The sequence below is a fragment of the Grammomys surdaster genome, unplaced genomic scaffold, assembly GCF_004785775.1.
Source record: "Grammomys surdaster isolate TR1022 unplaced genomic scaffold, NIH_TR_1.0 125832, whole genome shotgun sequence".
Classification (NCBI taxonomy): domain Eukaryota; kingdom Metazoa; phylum Chordata; class Mammalia; order Rodentia; family Muridae; genus Grammomys; species Grammomys surdaster.
In genome coordinates this window covers 2,015,396-2,032,998 of record NW_021620660.1, presented here as the reverse complement: position 1 = coordinate 2,032,998, position 17,603 = coordinate 2,015,396, and the positions used below count along the sequence as shown (strand labels likewise).

Here is a 17,603-nt window from a genome sequence, read left to right as displayed (position 1 = left end):
AAAAAAAAAAAAAAAAAAAAAAAAAAAAGAGGCTGGCCTCTGATAACCAGAATGAGTTACTTCTTTCCAGGTCAAAAGGGTCCTTCTCCAGCTGCGTGATCCTGCCTCTCTGAACAAATGTTACCGGGTTTGAAGGACTGCACTCCTTTCCCCCTACGCAATCATGTAATGCCAGGGCTCAAGAGGCCCAGCTTATGCATCTTCCTATATATGTCTCAAACCCCTAGACTCAAGCGTCCCTTTCCTAACCGGCAGAGCAGGAAGGACTGTGATACGTGTCCAGACTCCTATAATAAAAACCTTCTTTCTTTATTACATCAATATCACAATTTCTGGAAATCTCCTGGGGTTCCCCAGAACTGGGCATAACATCAGATGCTACAACAGGAGGACCAAGTATTCTGGACCTGATATAACTTGATAGCAAAACCCTGGCTGTGACACAAAACAACAACAACAGAAGGGCTGTGTCGGATATAGCTTAGTTCTGTGACAGAGTGCTTGCCTAGCATCTGTGAGGCTGTAGGTTGCATCTCCAGCACCACAAAAGAGAGAGAAAGAAGGAAGGAAAAAGGGAAAGAAAGAGGGAGGGAAGGAGGGACAGATGGAGGGAAGTAACAAACTTTCATGCTTCAAAGAGTATCACTGAGAAAGTGAAATAGATGCAGAGAGTAAAGCAAAAGTATATTAAATCATATAAAGAATCTGCATTTAATTTATTTCTTCCTTGGCCAAGTTCTCCTCACTGAGAAGGGCACTATTCAGCTTCCATGTGTATGTGGGCTTTCTGTTGTTTTTGTTGTTATTGAAGTCCAGCCTTAGTCCCTGGTGATCTGCTGGGATACATGGGATTATTTCAGTCTACTTGTATCCGTTGAGGATGGTTTTGTGACCGATTATATGGTCAGTTTTGGAGAAGGTACCATGAGGGGCTGAGAAGAAGGTTTTAGGATGAAGTGTTCTATAGATATCTGCTAAAACCATTTGGCCCATCACTTCTGTTAGTTTCACTGTGTCTCTTTTTAGTTTTATGTTTCCATGATCTGTCCATTGATGAGAGTGGGGTGTTGAAGTCTCCCACTATTATTGTGTGAGGTGCAAAGTGTGCTTTCAGCTTTAGTAAAGTTTCTTTTATGAATGTGGGTACTCTTGCATTTGGAGCATAGATGTTGAGAAATAAGAATTCTTTATGGTAGATTTTTTCTTTGATGAGTATGAAATGTCCTTCCTTATTTTTTTGGTAACTTTTGGTTGAAAGTTGATTTTATTCAATATTAGAATGGCTACTCCAGCTTGTTTCTTGGAACCATTTGCTTGGGAAACTTTTTTCCAGGCCTTTACTCTGAGGTAGTGTATGTCTTTGACACTGAGGTGTGTTTCCTGTATGCAGCAAAATGCTGGGTCCTGCTTATATATCCACTCTGTTAGTTTATGTTTGTTTATTGGGGAATTGAGTCTATTGATGTTAAGAGATATTAAGGAATAGTGATTGTTGCTTCCTGTTATTTTTGTTGTTAGAAGTGAAATTATGCTTGTGTGGCTATTTTCTTTTAGGTTTGTTGAAAGATTACTTTCTTGCTTTTTCTAGGGTGTAGTTTCCCTCCTTATGTTGGAGTTTTCTGTCTATTATCCTTTAGAATTTAATGAAAATGAAGGCACTACATATCCAAACTTATGGGACACAAAGCAGTGCTAAGAGGAAAACTCATACCTCTGAGTACCTCGAAAAAGAAACTTGAGAGAGTATACACTAGCAGCTTGACATCACACCTAAAAGCTCTAGAATAAAAAGAAGCAAATACACCCAAGAGGAGTAGAAGGCAGGAAATAATCAAACTCAAGACTGAAATCAACTAAATGGAAACAGAAAGAACTATACAAAGAATCAACAAAGCCAGGAGCTGGTTCTTTGAGAAAATTTTTTTCTTTCTTTCCTTCTCTCTTTCTTTTTTTATTGGATATTTTATTTACATTTCAGATATTACCCCCTTACCCCATTCTCCCCCGCAGGAACCCCGTATCCCATCACCCTTCCTCCTGCTTCTCTGAAGATGTGCCCCTACCTAACCCCCCTCACCTCCCCACCGTGAAATTCCCACCCACTCGGCATCCAGCCTTCATGGGGCTCCTCTCTTTCTTTGTTCTTTCTTTGTGTTTTATCAAATATAGTCTAACAGGAGTCAAACTTCAGTTGAGAAAACGTCTCCATCAGATTGTCTAGTAGCCAAAAGATCATTGAATATTTTCTTGACTGATGATTTACTATTGCAAGTGCCATCCCTGAACAGCTGGAATAAGAAACCAGTCTGTACCAGGTAGTAGTTCTATTCCTTCATGACCTCTTTTTCAGTGCCTGCCTCCAAGTTCATGTTTAATTTCCTGTCCTGACTACCATTCATAATATACTGTAAGATATAAGATGAAATAAACTCTTTATTCTCAAAAAAGGAATCTGTATATGCTAACTATATGCAATTATACACACATAAATACATAATTATAATTCAACAAAGAAAATAATTTTAAAACAAGCAAAAATGTCAAATAAGATTTATTAGTCAATAACTACATAAGGATGCTCAAACTTATTAAGTATTGGTAGGCAGGAAAATGCAAATCAAAACTATAATGAGATATCATTTTTTACCAACTATGGGAGTATAACCAAAATAGGAGGCAATAAGTAGCTTAGAATAATATGAAAATGTAATGTTCATACTTTCTTGAGAGGAAAACAAAATTGTGCTGTCTTTGGGAAATAAGCTAGTAGCGCCTCACACAAAAGAGCTTTCATATGACTTGGCAATTCTACTCTAAGCTGTGTGCTCAAAAGAAATTTAAACACTGATTTATAAAAAAACCTATATACAAATGCAAATGACCAAGAGATGGAAATAACCCAAATATCCATCAGCTGCTGAAAGGATAAAAATATGGCATGTTTACACAGTGAATGGAAGAGAGTCATTGAACATGTAATAATGTAAACACTTAAAGAAGATTGGAGTAAATGAAGAGATGGAGGTGAGAAGACCTCAATTGTGTGAAATCATCTATTCTCTTTATAATTATTCTATACACCCACCCAAATCAATGTCATGTCAGAAACATAGCCAACAACCCAACACACTGTATATGATGGAGTAGTCTGCAAATTTGGGGGACTGAGGTGGTGGTTGGCCTGGGAACACAGATAAACCTTTTCTACCATAAATCAAAAATGGAAAAACAAAAACTCTAATAGATATAATTTGGAGATAATAAAATAGATTTAAATATCATATTAAGTCCAACAATCCTAAAGAATAAAAACCTTGGCCTATTCTACCACATATCAGTATTTGTTTAATTAATATAAACTTTCCTCAACTGAAAGAAGATGTGTATATATAAACATATATATAGATACTCAGAGATACACATAAACAGACACACAGAGAGAGAGAGAGAGAGAGAGAGAGAGAGAGAGAGAGAGAGAGAGAGAGAAACACACACACACACACACACACACACACACACACACACACACACACGATATCTTGGTCTATATATAGATAGCTAAGGAGAAGCTTAAGCTTCTGCTTCTTCTTCTACTACCAAATGCAGAACTTATAGGATCTACCACTATGCCTGGGTAGGACAGTTTGGTATTGGTAGAGGGTAAATAAACAGGTGGATCTAGCAAGCATCTGATTTTCTTTTTCCTATATCCTTTTTTATTTTTACATATTCCTAACTATAATATGTTCACTAGAAGTTTTCTTCCAAGTGAAGAATAAGTATTCAGTAAGTGAATAAGTAATTAAACATTTTCATTGTTCATCTACAAAGTTAAATTTAGAGCAACTACAAACAATGCTAAAAATCACCAAGGAGAGATGCAGTTTATTAAACAACATAATTGAGCTATAAAGGAAAGGTTAGATTTAATAAACAGTATCTTTCACATAGTGGCGTCGATGCACACATTTTATCCCAGCACTTGCAAGGCAGAGGAATGCAGATCTTTGAGTTCAAGGCCACCCTAGTTTACAGTGAGTGGCAGGACTGTCAGAGCTGTTACACAGAAAAATTTGTCTTGAAAAAACAAACAAACAAAAAACAATCAAACAAGCAATGGCAATTAAAAAGAAGTAGTGTCTTTCTATCACTCCCTCTATGTATCAGGAAAGAAGAAAGCAAGAACAACTAGGTAAACAGTGTTTAGATCTCAGGACCCATGCATAAAGTTACCATGCAATGCGTTACCATGCAGAGTCATATTAGTGGGCTAGATTTCTGTTTATCCATTCGACTGAAGAGACCAGAAAAAAAGCTCAGACTAATAGACAGATCGTGGACAACGAACTGAGGCAGAATTAGATGGTGGTACACATCTGGCAGAGAGGGGAGAGGAAAGAGAGAGGAGGAAGAAGAGGGGTGAGGGGGAGAGGGAGAGGGGAGGCAGGGAGACGGGGAGAGGGAGAATATTCTGGGACAGAGTGGGAGGCACAGAAGATTTGCCCCAGAGATAGAGGAAAACAGTCACATGAAACTGCGGACCAGGTAACCAGCCATGTGGTATGACTTAGAATAGAATAGATAATAGAGTGGTTAATTAAGTTATAAGCTATTCGGGGAACAAGCCAAAGCTATTAACCTAGGCATTCACACATAAAAAGTCTCAGAGTTATTATTATGGGGAGTAAAGAGGCCAGGTGGAAAAACATGCTTTATAGATGGCACTGATTACAGATGGTAACAGCCACTGGGCATAAAATCCAAGATTAGAAAACTCCTGGCTGGGAAGGCTGGAAGCCTGGGACCAGCAAGTAGAGCAGGGAAATTAGAGACTCAGGGCACAGCCTCATAGGAAAGCAGTTCCTGAACCAGACAAAGTTTTCTAGCTGGAGGAAATTTAGGAGGCTAAATTTCTTTAAGAGAGAGCTAGGCAGCAGTAGGAAAACCGCAGCCCAATTCCGGTCCACATCCTTGTAACGGCCCAGAGCCAAAAAGAAGTGGTGGTGTGCTGCAGCCCAGAAGTCAGAGGGCAGACATCAGCTCCAGTGCTATGAGCACCAGCCCTCAGGGATCAGAGTCAACGGAAACTGCCAGATGCCAGGCTGAAGGGCAACAAGAAGTACAAGCTGAGAAACTCCAGAGGCAGCAGGCAGGAAAAAAAAAAAAAGAACAAGTCCAGACACAAACCTCTAAGCAGGTATAATATGCTTGAAAATGGATTTAAGTGCTAAATAAAAAAAAAAAGAAAATGAATATAGAAAGACTATAGGGAGAACGTCTCTGAAGGAAGGAAAGAATTAGAGATTAAAAAGAAAAATATTTTCTGTGTTAAAAATGTAGAGAAACACAATGGCACAATGCATCTGGGTCTCATATGACTTTGTCTTGCTTATCAGCATACAAATGTTTTATCTGTAACAATTACAATTTTATATAACCTCTTTAATATCAGAATAAAACAGACTTAGGTAAGGAGAGAACTGAAAGATAGAATGCTAGATTACAGGCCATAAAACAGAGGTTAGAGGATTCTTTAAACCAGAGTAAAGAACCTTCAAAAGAAGTCGATCTGGAACCTATAATAAGAACAAAAAAAGTAGTTCCAGATGAAAAAGAAACTCACAAAGCCTTGGGGAGTAAGAATGGCAACCCATAGAGATGCAATGCTTAATGTAGTCACCTGAGAGCAATGACATGCAATAGCCTACGTATTTAATTTTGCAGAGTTTGAAAAGTGATAATATACATATGTGATAATACATCACACAGTTGGTGGATATTTCAAATCCCAGTGGGCTTCTGCCTTAAGTTCTAAAAAGGCTGATTCTGAGATTGCACATTTATTATAGATGGTGGCTATCTTAGAGAAGCATTTGCAGATGGAAGCTAATTATGCTCAAGTATCATACATTAGAATACAACAATGTTTCAGACATTATGGCATAAGATCTGTTACAGGCATATCTTACAATCCTACAACACAAGTAATTGTGCAGAGATCTAACAGGACTTTAAAGATAACGCTCATAGAACGAAAGGGGGACATGGAATCTCCCAAAGAGAGTTTCAATAATGCTTTGTTGACATTAATATTTTAAGTCTTAAATTTGATTCGTGTGTGTATAATTTTAAAGGATGTTGAGACACTGAGGTGTATCTATTCTAGCATCCTGCCTGATCCTACCTCAGACTGCCTCAATGCTGTTTCTCAATGAGACAAATAACATAACTGCTAAACTATGAACTATGGAAAGACTGCTGAACTAAATCAGCCTATTTATATTAAGGGTGTCCTAACCTCAGAATGGAAGAAAGGAAATGTGATACTTTGGGGGAGAGATTTTGTATTTTTTTCCAAAGGAAAAGAAAAGCTATGCATTCCTTCCAAACGGATAAAAATCAGATCTGACAGATTTGACTTCAGACTCCTGAAGATTGTGGCTACAGATAGAAAAAAACCCAAAACACAAACAAACAAACAAACAACAACAAACAAAACATGAAAACCAACTAAGCAGGTAACTTGTTTTGCCGACCCTTCTACATGGGGACAGTTCTGAGACTGGCTGAGACACGAAAATGTTTTGAGCCAAAACTTCAGCTATGTATAGCCAATAAGTCATGTTGTCTATAGATTTCTCAAGACTTATGATACCATCTTTTCAAATGGCATAGATAAAATATGTTATAGTTTGGTTAAACAATGCAAACTAACTTATAAAGAATGACAGACACTTTACCTGCTCAAACAGAGAGAAGAGAATCATCTTAGGCTGGATTCTAAACACTGCACATTCCATGCGTGTGTAAACACATAAAACATGTATTACTCTAAATGATTAAATATTCACAGAGAAAAACAACCAGCCAAGCAGCCCTGGTGAGATTACCTTAAGGATACCGAAAAGGATACTGAGACACTGAGATACTCAAGCATCCTGCCTGATCCTACCTCAGACTGCCTCAATGCTGTTTCCTCAAAATTCTGAATCCAGGACAGATTCAAAGAAAGCTGCTGACCCAATTGGTGAGCAACACAGACTGTTCCATTCAGGACTTCAGTTAAGCCCTGAACTTTCTCAACATGCAAAGACTGGACAATAAATGCTACAACTAGCTTTTTAAAGACTGGCCCAAATCACAATTTTTAGGCGATCCCCAAAAGAAAAACAATGCCCCAAAACAGCAGGATGCAATTTTAAGATAACAATACCCCATTCCCCAAAAGTGGGATGGATGGTTCCTTGTGGTTCAATAGATGATTGATCTTTGTTGTCACTTAAGGGTGGGGAGTAGTTACAAGTTGTAATGGTCTTGGATCAGGAAGGAAACAAAGGAATGGAGGTTAGACTCAGAGATTTTTCTCTTTCTTTTTTTCCTCTATCCTTCTTTCTTTCCTATTTAGTGTTAGGAGGATGGGGGAGAAGGGATGAAAAGGGAGAGGTAGGTTATAGGAATAATAAGAATGTGGATTATTGGATCTATTCTTAAATTATAGAGCTACTACTAACAAAAATCTTATATTAATATAGATATTTATATATTGATATAAAATTAAGGTTATTTTTTGTTACAACATACTATGTATCATCTCCTTTTAAGCTATTGTATCTATGTAAATCTTAAAAATGCAATGTTAACTTCTAGTCTTTTTGAAAGTTACTATTACAAACTGTTTAGGATAATTAAGATAATACCAGTTAATAGTCAGACAGTCAAACTCATGGTCATGTTAGAAACATGTCTAGTTTATTACAGAAATAGGTTTTCAAAGTTGAACAGATAGCTAGAAACAAACATTTACCTATGCAGATAGACTAATAGATGTTCTTCAAAAACCTCAGAGACTACAGAATATGGCATTTAAAGATCTTATTGATAAAAGGCCTTTTATGACAGTGGGACAGGTCTGATCCTAGCAGTACCCCCATACTACTTCAAAAAGATGACGAACATTGAAGAACCTTCATATGGAGCTTGATTCAAATATGGCAAGATAGCCACTGGGCAAGAATTCTTCAACGGTATACAACATGCTGTCCAAAACAGACAAATGGGAAGCAGGGAAGTCAACTGCTAAGCTTTGTCAAGACAAGGTAAGCAGTCTTTCATAATTCCTGCTTCAGAGGAATTATAATGCTGAAGAGGAATGCTTCAGCATTATAGAGAAATTTGTGAGATTATCCAGGCAGCCAGCTTTCTCTGTCATTTCTGTAGTTTTGGAAGCTGCTTGCCTTTACTACCTACTTACTCAGGTAATATTTATTCCTTCTCAAGTCTCTGATTGAGTTGAAGACTAGATTGTTATAGTCTCATAATTAAGTTACTCTCTATTAAGTACACAAATTCATGGAAACTAAATAGGTGATAAATTAATCAAAAAATAAAACAAGAAAGAAATTTTTAAAATTCTGGAGATAAACAAATATAAAAACACAACACCTGATATCTGAACACATTAAAAGGAGTCCTCAGAGGAAAATAAAATAAATAGAAACAACTAAACAATACAAAGTATCAATTAATAAGACCTGGTTCTTTGGGGAAAATAAACAAAATCAATAGACCTTTGTCTCAATTAATTAAAATAAAGAAATGACCCAAACTAACACAATCAGAAATCAATAGAGGTAGTAAGTCAATTAAGTCTAGAGAGCAATAAGTCAAGAAGGATTTCCCTCTATTATTGAGGGATAATAATAAGAAAATAAGAATAAGTAAAATGCCCTATTTACAGATGATGTGATATGTGGAAAGATACAAAAAACGTAATCAGAAAACTTCTAGAACTTCAGAAAAGTGGCAATATATAAGATAAACTTACAAAATTCATTAACCTTCCTATAAGCCCTGGAGGCACAGGAGTAGCAGGGTTCCACCCCAGGACCCTGAACCTTCCAGGCTCTACCAAGAGAACACTCTACCAGCCATAATGGCTGGATCCAGCCCCTCAAAGAGGAAGTGGCCACACTCTGTCCTACAGAGTAAAATGGTCCAAGACCAGGCCATAAAATGCCACCAACTCCATGCCACCCTAGAAAGCTCCACCCCCAGGAAACCCTATATTAAGTCTGCCTCCAGCTCAATTCTTTGATGCTTCTCTGCAACCAGAGACAGCCACCCAGCCACCTGTGTTTTTCCCAATGAGTCTTTTGTGTGAGGTTTGTTGTGCAGTGACGCAGGCAGCAGGGTGGCTTTCCAGGCTAAACATAGAGACTCTCCTTATAGGCTCCACCCTTGGAGACCTCTGGCTGAAAGGCCTGACACCTATCTGCATGCAAGGTAGGACACCCCATCCCTGTGCCTTGAGTAGCTCCAATTTCAGGGCTGGGCTGCTGAGAAGCTCCAAAGGCCCTTGAGGTAGAAGAGTAACCAGGGCCTACTCTACAGGAAAAAAAAAATCTCACCAAATCCTGAGCTTGCCCTAAGATCAGGCCATATAATTCCTCCAATAATCTCAGGCCACCATGGAAAGCTCCACTCCCCAAGAAACCCTATATAAGTCTTGGCTGCTTCTTGCCCTGAGCAGAGGCAGTCATTCTTCTGATATTTTCCCTCCCAAGAAATCTCTTGAGTGAGGATTGTTGTGAGGTTTTCCTCAGCTCCCAACTGCCAGGATATCTTTCCCTTCAGAGATGTAACACTTATACTCTCTATACACCAACACCAACATGCAAACATGCTGAGTACAAGATCATACACACACTCCCATTAAAAAATCATGAAAAATAAATCATCTAGGAATAAACCTAACCAAGGAAGTAAAGGACCTCTACAACAAAAACTTTAAATCTCTGAGGAAAGAGATAAAGATAGCAGGAAATGGAAAAAGAGGCCATGCTTGTTGAAAAATTAATACTGTAATTAGTTAATGTTGTAATCAATACAACATTTGTACTGTTATTCATGCAATCCCAATCAAGATATCCTCATTATTCTCCACAAAAAAAGAGAAAAATGCATATGGATCCAGAAAAGAATTCGTATAGTCAAAGCAATACTGAGCAAAATGCTGGAGAGATTGCCATTCCAGACCCCCAAATGTTTTGCAAAGCCATAGAAAAAAAAGGAGGAGGCAGAGAAGGAGTTGGAGGAAGAAGAGAAGGAAGAGGAAGAGGAAGAGAAAGGAGAAAGAGAAAGGAGATGGAAGGACACCCGCCTGGTCTGACCTCTGTGGGGAAAGTACACCTAACCCTTGAGATGCTTGAAGCCTCAAGGAAGAGGGCTACCTGGGACGGAGGGAAGCACCCTCTCAGAAGCAAGGAGGAGGAATGGTATGAGGAACTGTTGGTGGGGGGACCTGAGGAGGAGCAATGGCTGGAATATAAACATAAAATAATTTTAGAAAATGAGCTATGGGTCAAAAAAGAGAGTTCATGGGAGAATAAATAAAAATGGCTAAGAAACATCTCGAAAAAATGGTCGTCATCCTTAGGAATTAGAGAAATGCAATCAAAACAATTTTGAGGTTTTATCTTACCCTAGTAACATGGCTAAGATCACTAAAGCAGGTGACAACAGATACCAGAGAGACCTGCAGAGAGGGGGGCACTCATTCACTGTCAGTGAAATTGCAAATTGGTGCAGCCACTCTGGAAATCAGTATGGAGAATACTCAAAAAGCCAAACAAAAATCCACCACATAACTCAGCTGTACCACTCCTTGATATATGCCAGTGGTTCTCAACCTCCCTCGTGCTGTGACCTTTAATACAATTCCTCATGTTGTGATGAGCCCCAACCACAAAATTATTTTTTATGTCAGCACTGGAATAATTCTTATTAACTACTTTATTAACCTCTATGTATCTTTACTTTTCTCCAGGAAGATCCAACACTAACAATATTGAAAGAAAGGAATTTACAAGAAACCATACAGGATGGAAAGCAAAATCATTCACCAAAGCCAACTGTTCTCAGTTATAACTTTGAATGTAAGTGGACTTAACAGAAAGATTAAATTACAGATTAATGCAACAAATTCCATAAAATTTTTTTGTTGCTACATCATAACTATAATTTTGCTATTGTTAAGAGTCATAATGTAAATATCTCTGCTTTCTAATGGTGTTAGGTGAACCCTGTGAAATGGTTATTGGAACCCCCAGATAGGTTGTGACCCACACATTGAGAACTGCTGGTATATGCTTAAAGGATAAAACATCATGACCGAAAAAAACATAAAAGAAAGCATTTAATTATGATTATTGATTCAGAAGGTTGGAGTCCAAAAAGGCATGGCAACAGGAATAGGTAAGAGCACATATCTGTATGTATGTATGTATTCACACATCTTGATTACAAGTAGGAAATAGAGAGAGGCAATCTAAAATACCATAAATCCTTGAAACCTCAAAGCCTGCCTCCAGGGGGATAATTCTTCAAGTAACGTACTTCTCCAGCAAGACCATATCTTATAATCTTTCCCAAACAGCTACCAACTGGAGGACAAGTATTTAAACATAAAAGCCAGTAGGGCCATTTTCGTTCAAAATATCACAATACCCTACTCACAGATACTTCCTCAGCAATTCACTTTGCCATGCTGTCTACAATAGCTAGAAAATGGAAACAACCTAAACAGAAACAACTTATGAATGGAAAAATGCAATGTGGTGCATATACACTATTGACTATTATTCAACTCTAAATAAAAGTGGAAATTTCATGGAAACAGAGCTATAAATGATTGTGCTGAGTTAGGTAATCGTTGGGTGTGTGCATAGAGCATGGAGAAACCACAGAAACCAGGAGAGTAAAAAGGGACTATGGGGATACAGTGTAAGAGAAAAAATGCTTGCAGGGGAATAATCAGATACAAATGATATGAAAGGGGAAATGTGAAATCCTTAGAGACTTTAATTAGGGAGGAGACAGGGGGTCAATAGAGGAAAGGATGGGCCAGGCAGAGAAAATGACATTAAGGATGTTCGAAAAAGCCATAAAGAATCATTTTATTTTATATCAACCTACAATTACACACACACACACACACACACACACACACACACACACACACACACACACTGTGCGTGTGCATGTGCTTGTGTGTGTGTGATGAAGTTATGTCACTTGGACTCAGAATGCTCCCTACAAAGGCTACGGACTATCTAACAAAACCTCCAGCGCTATGCATAAGAAATTACTTCCTTTAGAGTTTTGGTCAGGGTAGCTCAAGAGATTCCCAAAACAAAATGGGATATTGCTGCTGCCTTTGTCTGCTACCCAGTATGGGTAAAGACACCATATACTTCAGATGCTGGCCTAACAGCATTAGATGCTGATCTGACCTGAAAGCCTCCTGACCTGGGGACCAGTTTTTATAATCTCAGAAGTCTCGGAGCATACTACAGAAGCTGCCAAGGGAGGGAAGCTACCATAGTCCTACCCAGTCATGATGCCTATGCTCTACAGCATGACCAATATGGCCAAATATCTCTAAAGGTGGCACTCAAATCCTGGCAGTAACCAACATCTCTTATATTGGATGTAAGGCTTATTTAACAGGAGAGACATCATACCTGGTACTGGAAACCTAGCCAGTTACCCAGAGCCAGAGAGGTCATAGTCTTAGAGAAGAGCCTACTACTGTCCACTTTACTAGACCAGTATACCTCCTAACCGCATTCTAAACAATCATCTTTGCATCCCCAGATAATTGTAGCTCTTAACCCTCATCAAAAATGCTTCTCTTTGTAACAAATGAAGATCATTACAGAAAACTACAACTGGTCAAAATGCAGAGAACAATGTTGCCCCGACCCAGTGGAAACATCTACAACTTCTATATCCAAGTTCCAGAGAATACTGTGAAGGAGGGGGTGAAAAGGTTTTAAAAGGTAGAGGACCAGGAAGTCTGGTGTATGATAGCGTTTCCTAGTAATGAAAGGGAAGCTACACCTACCATATCTTAATACTGAGGTTGTCAAAATGAGGATGGAGCAATGACAGTACCTACAGACATGTTACTGCAGAAGAAGGAACAGTCACAGGGTCCCACCCTTACAAAAAAGACTACAGTCAACTCAAGAACTGCTGAGAGGGAAATGAGTTATCTCCAGGGATGCTCCCCCAATTGGCTAGTGGCCAACTCTGAAATCAGATGCGTAGAAGCAACGCTAATTGGACTCAGTAGGTTGTAATTATACATCTAAGCGTTTATACATATATATATGAAAAATAATTAAGGAGTCCATGAATTTGAGAGAAAGTCAGGGAGACAAAGAAGGGGTTTCAGAGAACAAAGAGAAGGAGAAATTATATAATTATACTTTAAAGTATTTTTAAAAAGTTTAACTGGCTGAGAACTAAGGAATTATTATTTAATAAATTGGCATATACATTCCTTAAGAGGACACTTTACCTTATGCACCTGTTTTATCACTTCTAAAAGAACTTGAGTATTAGACACACGCTGCATCTCTGGAACTCCATCCCACAGTTGAGAGACTATGGTCTTCTTTAGCATCTGGACCAGTATGTTCAGAGAAGAAACTTCCAAAGATGCCCATCGCTTTCCTGAGGGTGTGAAAATCAAACATGACAAATGTATTCCTCTTTTCAGCCCTTAAACCCCTGTTTCTCCTGGGATGTTTGAAATAAGAATTAGACAATGTTTCCCATATCTACCATCATAACCATAAAGCAACTCTTCTATGGATATTATCACAAACAACATACTATTCAACAGATGTAGGGCAAAGCTTTAATCTATTAAAATTAAAGAAATCCAAATTTAGAATTTGAAGAAAATTATTTGTAACTGCCAGTTCTGCCCCACGTTTGGGGGCCACTTTGTAATGGCCGGTTCTGCTGCTCCGGTCCACACGTCAGAGTCTAGCAGGAGAGAGAGTTGGGATGGAGGGACAAGAAACGCGAAGAATGGAGACAACACAGAGGGTCTGATCAAGTCTTATCTAGTGAAAGGAAATCCTGGGTATTATACCCTTTACCACACGCCCTTGTGGACAAGCACAGCTGAAGGCACTATGTCATGTGCCTTGCAGCATGGATATCATGTGCACCTAGCTAGCTGCGTGGAGACCACGTGCGCCTAGCTGCTGGCAGCACTAAACAGCAAAACAAGATATGTGAGAAAAACAAGATGTTTATCAGAGTGTGCTCAGCTGTTGCGGGTTGTTGAAAACAAGTCTCTTGTCAGGGTACATGGTTCAAGATGGCTGCAAAGATGATAGCCGCTTTCTGCTAGGAGTCGGCTCCCAACAATTGTTAATGATTTTGATTAACCAACTGGCCATCATTTTCTTTGCTTCTGTTGTTATTATTTGATTTGATGTTTCTGAGATAGGGTATTTTTATGTAGCCCTTAGTATGTAGCCCAAGCTGGCCTTGCGCTTCTACCAAACCTCCTGCCTCATCATCTGGGTGCCAGGGTTAAGATTATGTACTGATGTCATTACTTTCAAGCTAGCAATTTTGTCAAACAGCTACAAAAATCTAAAAAATATACAGACGAATGCCATGCAATATTACTGACACTTCTACCTAAAAATTAAGTAATGCCTATTTTCAGATTACATAAACAGCTGTCACATATGGATATACACTTATTTTAAATATCTTACACCTCACTTTTAATGTTATTGAGATTACATTGGATTTTGGTACTTTTAAAAAGGAGATGGTAGGAACATGGGATTTTTAAATTTTTTCTTTTTTCTTTTGTTTTTATTCTTTGAGAATATGCACCACTTTGAATAGCAATGGGAGAAAGTCTATAAGCCACCATTTTGAATAACAAGGAGAAACAATTGTAAAGTTCTGAGAATCATACTCAACATTTAACCCTTTAAAAGCCACTAGCTCTAACAACTAAGTTGACATGGAAGTGCTTTAATTTTATATTCACAAAATGAATTACAACATATCATAATGAGTTTTGCTAATATTCTTTTCTGTGGTAGTGTAAAAACTTCTAATACAACTTGATCGTTTTGTCTGTTCAAAGGAGCTAGTTTAGATTACTATTACTATTGAAATAGTGGTTTTCCCATGAAATCTCACAGGCTTGTACTCCTGTGCTGGGTCTGGAAGGCACTGATGTCAGGGAAACTAGTATCTAACCATGTGCTTTATCCCTCTGGCAATTAGAAGGTATTAAAATGCTTGAGAAATAGACTCTACAATTACATTCACAGAGGATTTGTAACCTATACATGTACCAAGAAATATTTTAACATTAGAGTAGAATTTGTATTGTTAAGCTGTACAGATTGTTGAGGCTTAAACATTGCATAGTTCTATTCACTATGTCTGACTTTGCACTGCTGTTGCAACACAGGAGGCTTTAAGGTAGAGCAAATCTAGAGAGCATCACTCTCCTAATCCCTACATTAACAGGCTTCCTTTAAGTCAGCATTCCTTCCATGTCACATCACTGTACTACTCTTCGTACCGAGTTTCTATGATCTGTGTCTGTCTCTGAGTCTCTAAAGATGAGCGGTGTCATTCAGCTGTATCATATTGTGGAAAGCATGAGAAACCATCTGAACTAGCTTCCCTGCATCAGTCTCTGGACATGACCTCCAGGATGTACATGCCACCACAAACCTGTAGTCTCTGATATGGTAGAAAAATCCATATCTACTATGTACCATAGGAACCATGACTCTCTGAACTTGTAAACAACCAACCAGACTTGTTGAGAGCACAAAATTTCCACCTCCTCCACTTCTGGAGAAAAGTGGGTCCTCAAATGGTTCCGGAACAGGCAGACTTTCCTCTTGCTATGAGCCAAAGGTAACGGTCAAATCCTTTTCCATGTGAACAATCTTTCATCATTTTATTATACTTCACAAAAGCTTCTAACATTTTTGCTGATGTTCAAGGAGACTGGCAGAGGGGTATGCAAGGCCTGCCACCACCTGACGGCCTCCACTGTACACGATCACACAGCCGCTGTTCGGCCATGGTAGAAGTATCTCGTCATGGCTGTTTCGTAGCAGCAACCAGGGCATCCGTGAAGTCTGTAATAGGCGAGCTGAAGAGCAAGCTGAGTAAAGGTATCAGGGTGAAGGGCCTTCTTCTTAGTGAGCTTTTTGCCAAAAGATGTGAAGGTGATGCTGCTATCTGCAGATCAGATGCCACTTTGAGGTGTTGGGCTTTGGCTTGGGAGACATCATTCAGTATTTTCTCATCCACGGTGAAAAACAGCTCCTCTGGCAATGGTATATCCCGGACTTTTTCTGCACCCTTCCACCTTCCTTCCATCCCTAAGAGTCTCTCCTCGCCATAATGTGCAACGTGCACCATAACCATTGCATCAGAAGGAGCATGCTCACAGCAACAGCCAGACATTCCATTAGCACAGGAAATCAAATTATGGGACTTGTCACCCCACCGTACTGCTGGATCTCCACTGAGAAGCATTTCAAAAACCTGAGAAAAATCTTCTGGGGTTGCATGCTGACTGGTGTCTTCTATGGAGTACACAAATAAACTGGTTTGGTTTTTTTTCTAAGTCAAGTTCTCTGGATAAAGACCAATCAGATATTCTCTTGCCTTTGCCCACCAAGTTTTCTTCTCACTAGTTAATGTCATTACACTGGGTCCAGCAGGTTCGTTCCAGCACTTCTTGTGGATGTATGTCAGTGGTCTGAGAAGTACTGTCGGGGTGATCAAACATCCCTCATGCAGTACCATCAAAGACAAACGTTCTGGCTCGACACAGCACAGCAATGTGGGTTGGACAATGGTCTTCACTCTCAGTCTTAAAATAATTCATAATCAAATCTCTAGTAATTTCCGAAACCTTGCAGGTAGAGAACAACATTCGAAATTGGTTCATGTGTAGAAGAATATTTCCAGATTTATGTACAGGCAATTCTTCTTGTCTTAGCAGCTGCCAGGAGTTCAAGTTGTACCCCAGCAGTATACTTCCTCTTTCTAACTGAATGCCTTCCCTTGCAGGACAGTTGTGTTCAAAATGGGGAGACAGACCCATGAAGTTCACATTCAGTTGTGATGGAATATGCATGCCCAGGTAGGCAACATTGAGCCACCACTCTTCCAGCCAGTTTCTTCTTCCTTTAGCCCTTTCAAGTAACTTCTGATGCAATCTTTTGCCAACTCCATCTTGAAACTTTTGAACTATTTCTTCAGTTCTCTTATACTCTTCTTTATTTGCAAATGGTTTCACTGATCCAAGGTTGTTTTGTTTTTGTTTTTGTTTTTGTTTTTAATCATTCTTCAAGTGAAGGAACAGGCAGTGATGGAAGACAGTCCTGGTACTGAAATGTTCATTCTTCAATTGATTTAGCCAGTTGATTTTCCATGGTATAGACACAGTAAGAAAACAGTAAACCAAGATGACGTGCTCAGGACTTCCAGGAGCCTACTTGAACAATTCTGATTGAAAACCACAGGGAACCTGAACTGGCCAAGCCTGGTGACTCCCGTACCTGCTTTGCCCTCTGCAATCAGCCACCAGCCCCAACAGCCTGCCCTTTTTTCTTTTTATCTTCTAGTTATTCACATTTCAGAGATAGTTTAACCTTAAGCAACACTTGGTAGTTCTTGAGAGAGGGTTGTTATAAATCTCTCTCTCTCTCTCTCTCTCTCTCTCTCTCTCTCTCTCTCTCTCT

The 17,603-nt window shown here is 39.0% G+C and overlaps 1 protein-coding gene and 1 pseudogene across 2 annotated transcripts in view; both read right to left on the bottom strand.

The window, feature by feature from the left end:
* Positions 1-17,603, bottom strand: part of Herc6 (HECT and RLD domain containing E3 ubiquitin protein ligase family member 6) — an 81,543-nt gene that overhangs the window by 30,146 nt on the left and 33,794 nt on the right. For both annotated transcript variants that reach the window (XM_028789397.1, XM_028789398.1), the window contains exon 13: positions 13,364-13,518. In XM_028789397.1, the coding sequence (XP_028645230.1) occupies positions 13,364-13,518 (155 nt within the window). The remainder of the gene's footprint in view (positions 1-13,363; positions 13,519-17,603) is intronic.
* LOC114640479 lies at positions 15,450-17,421 on the bottom strand (annotated as a pseudogene).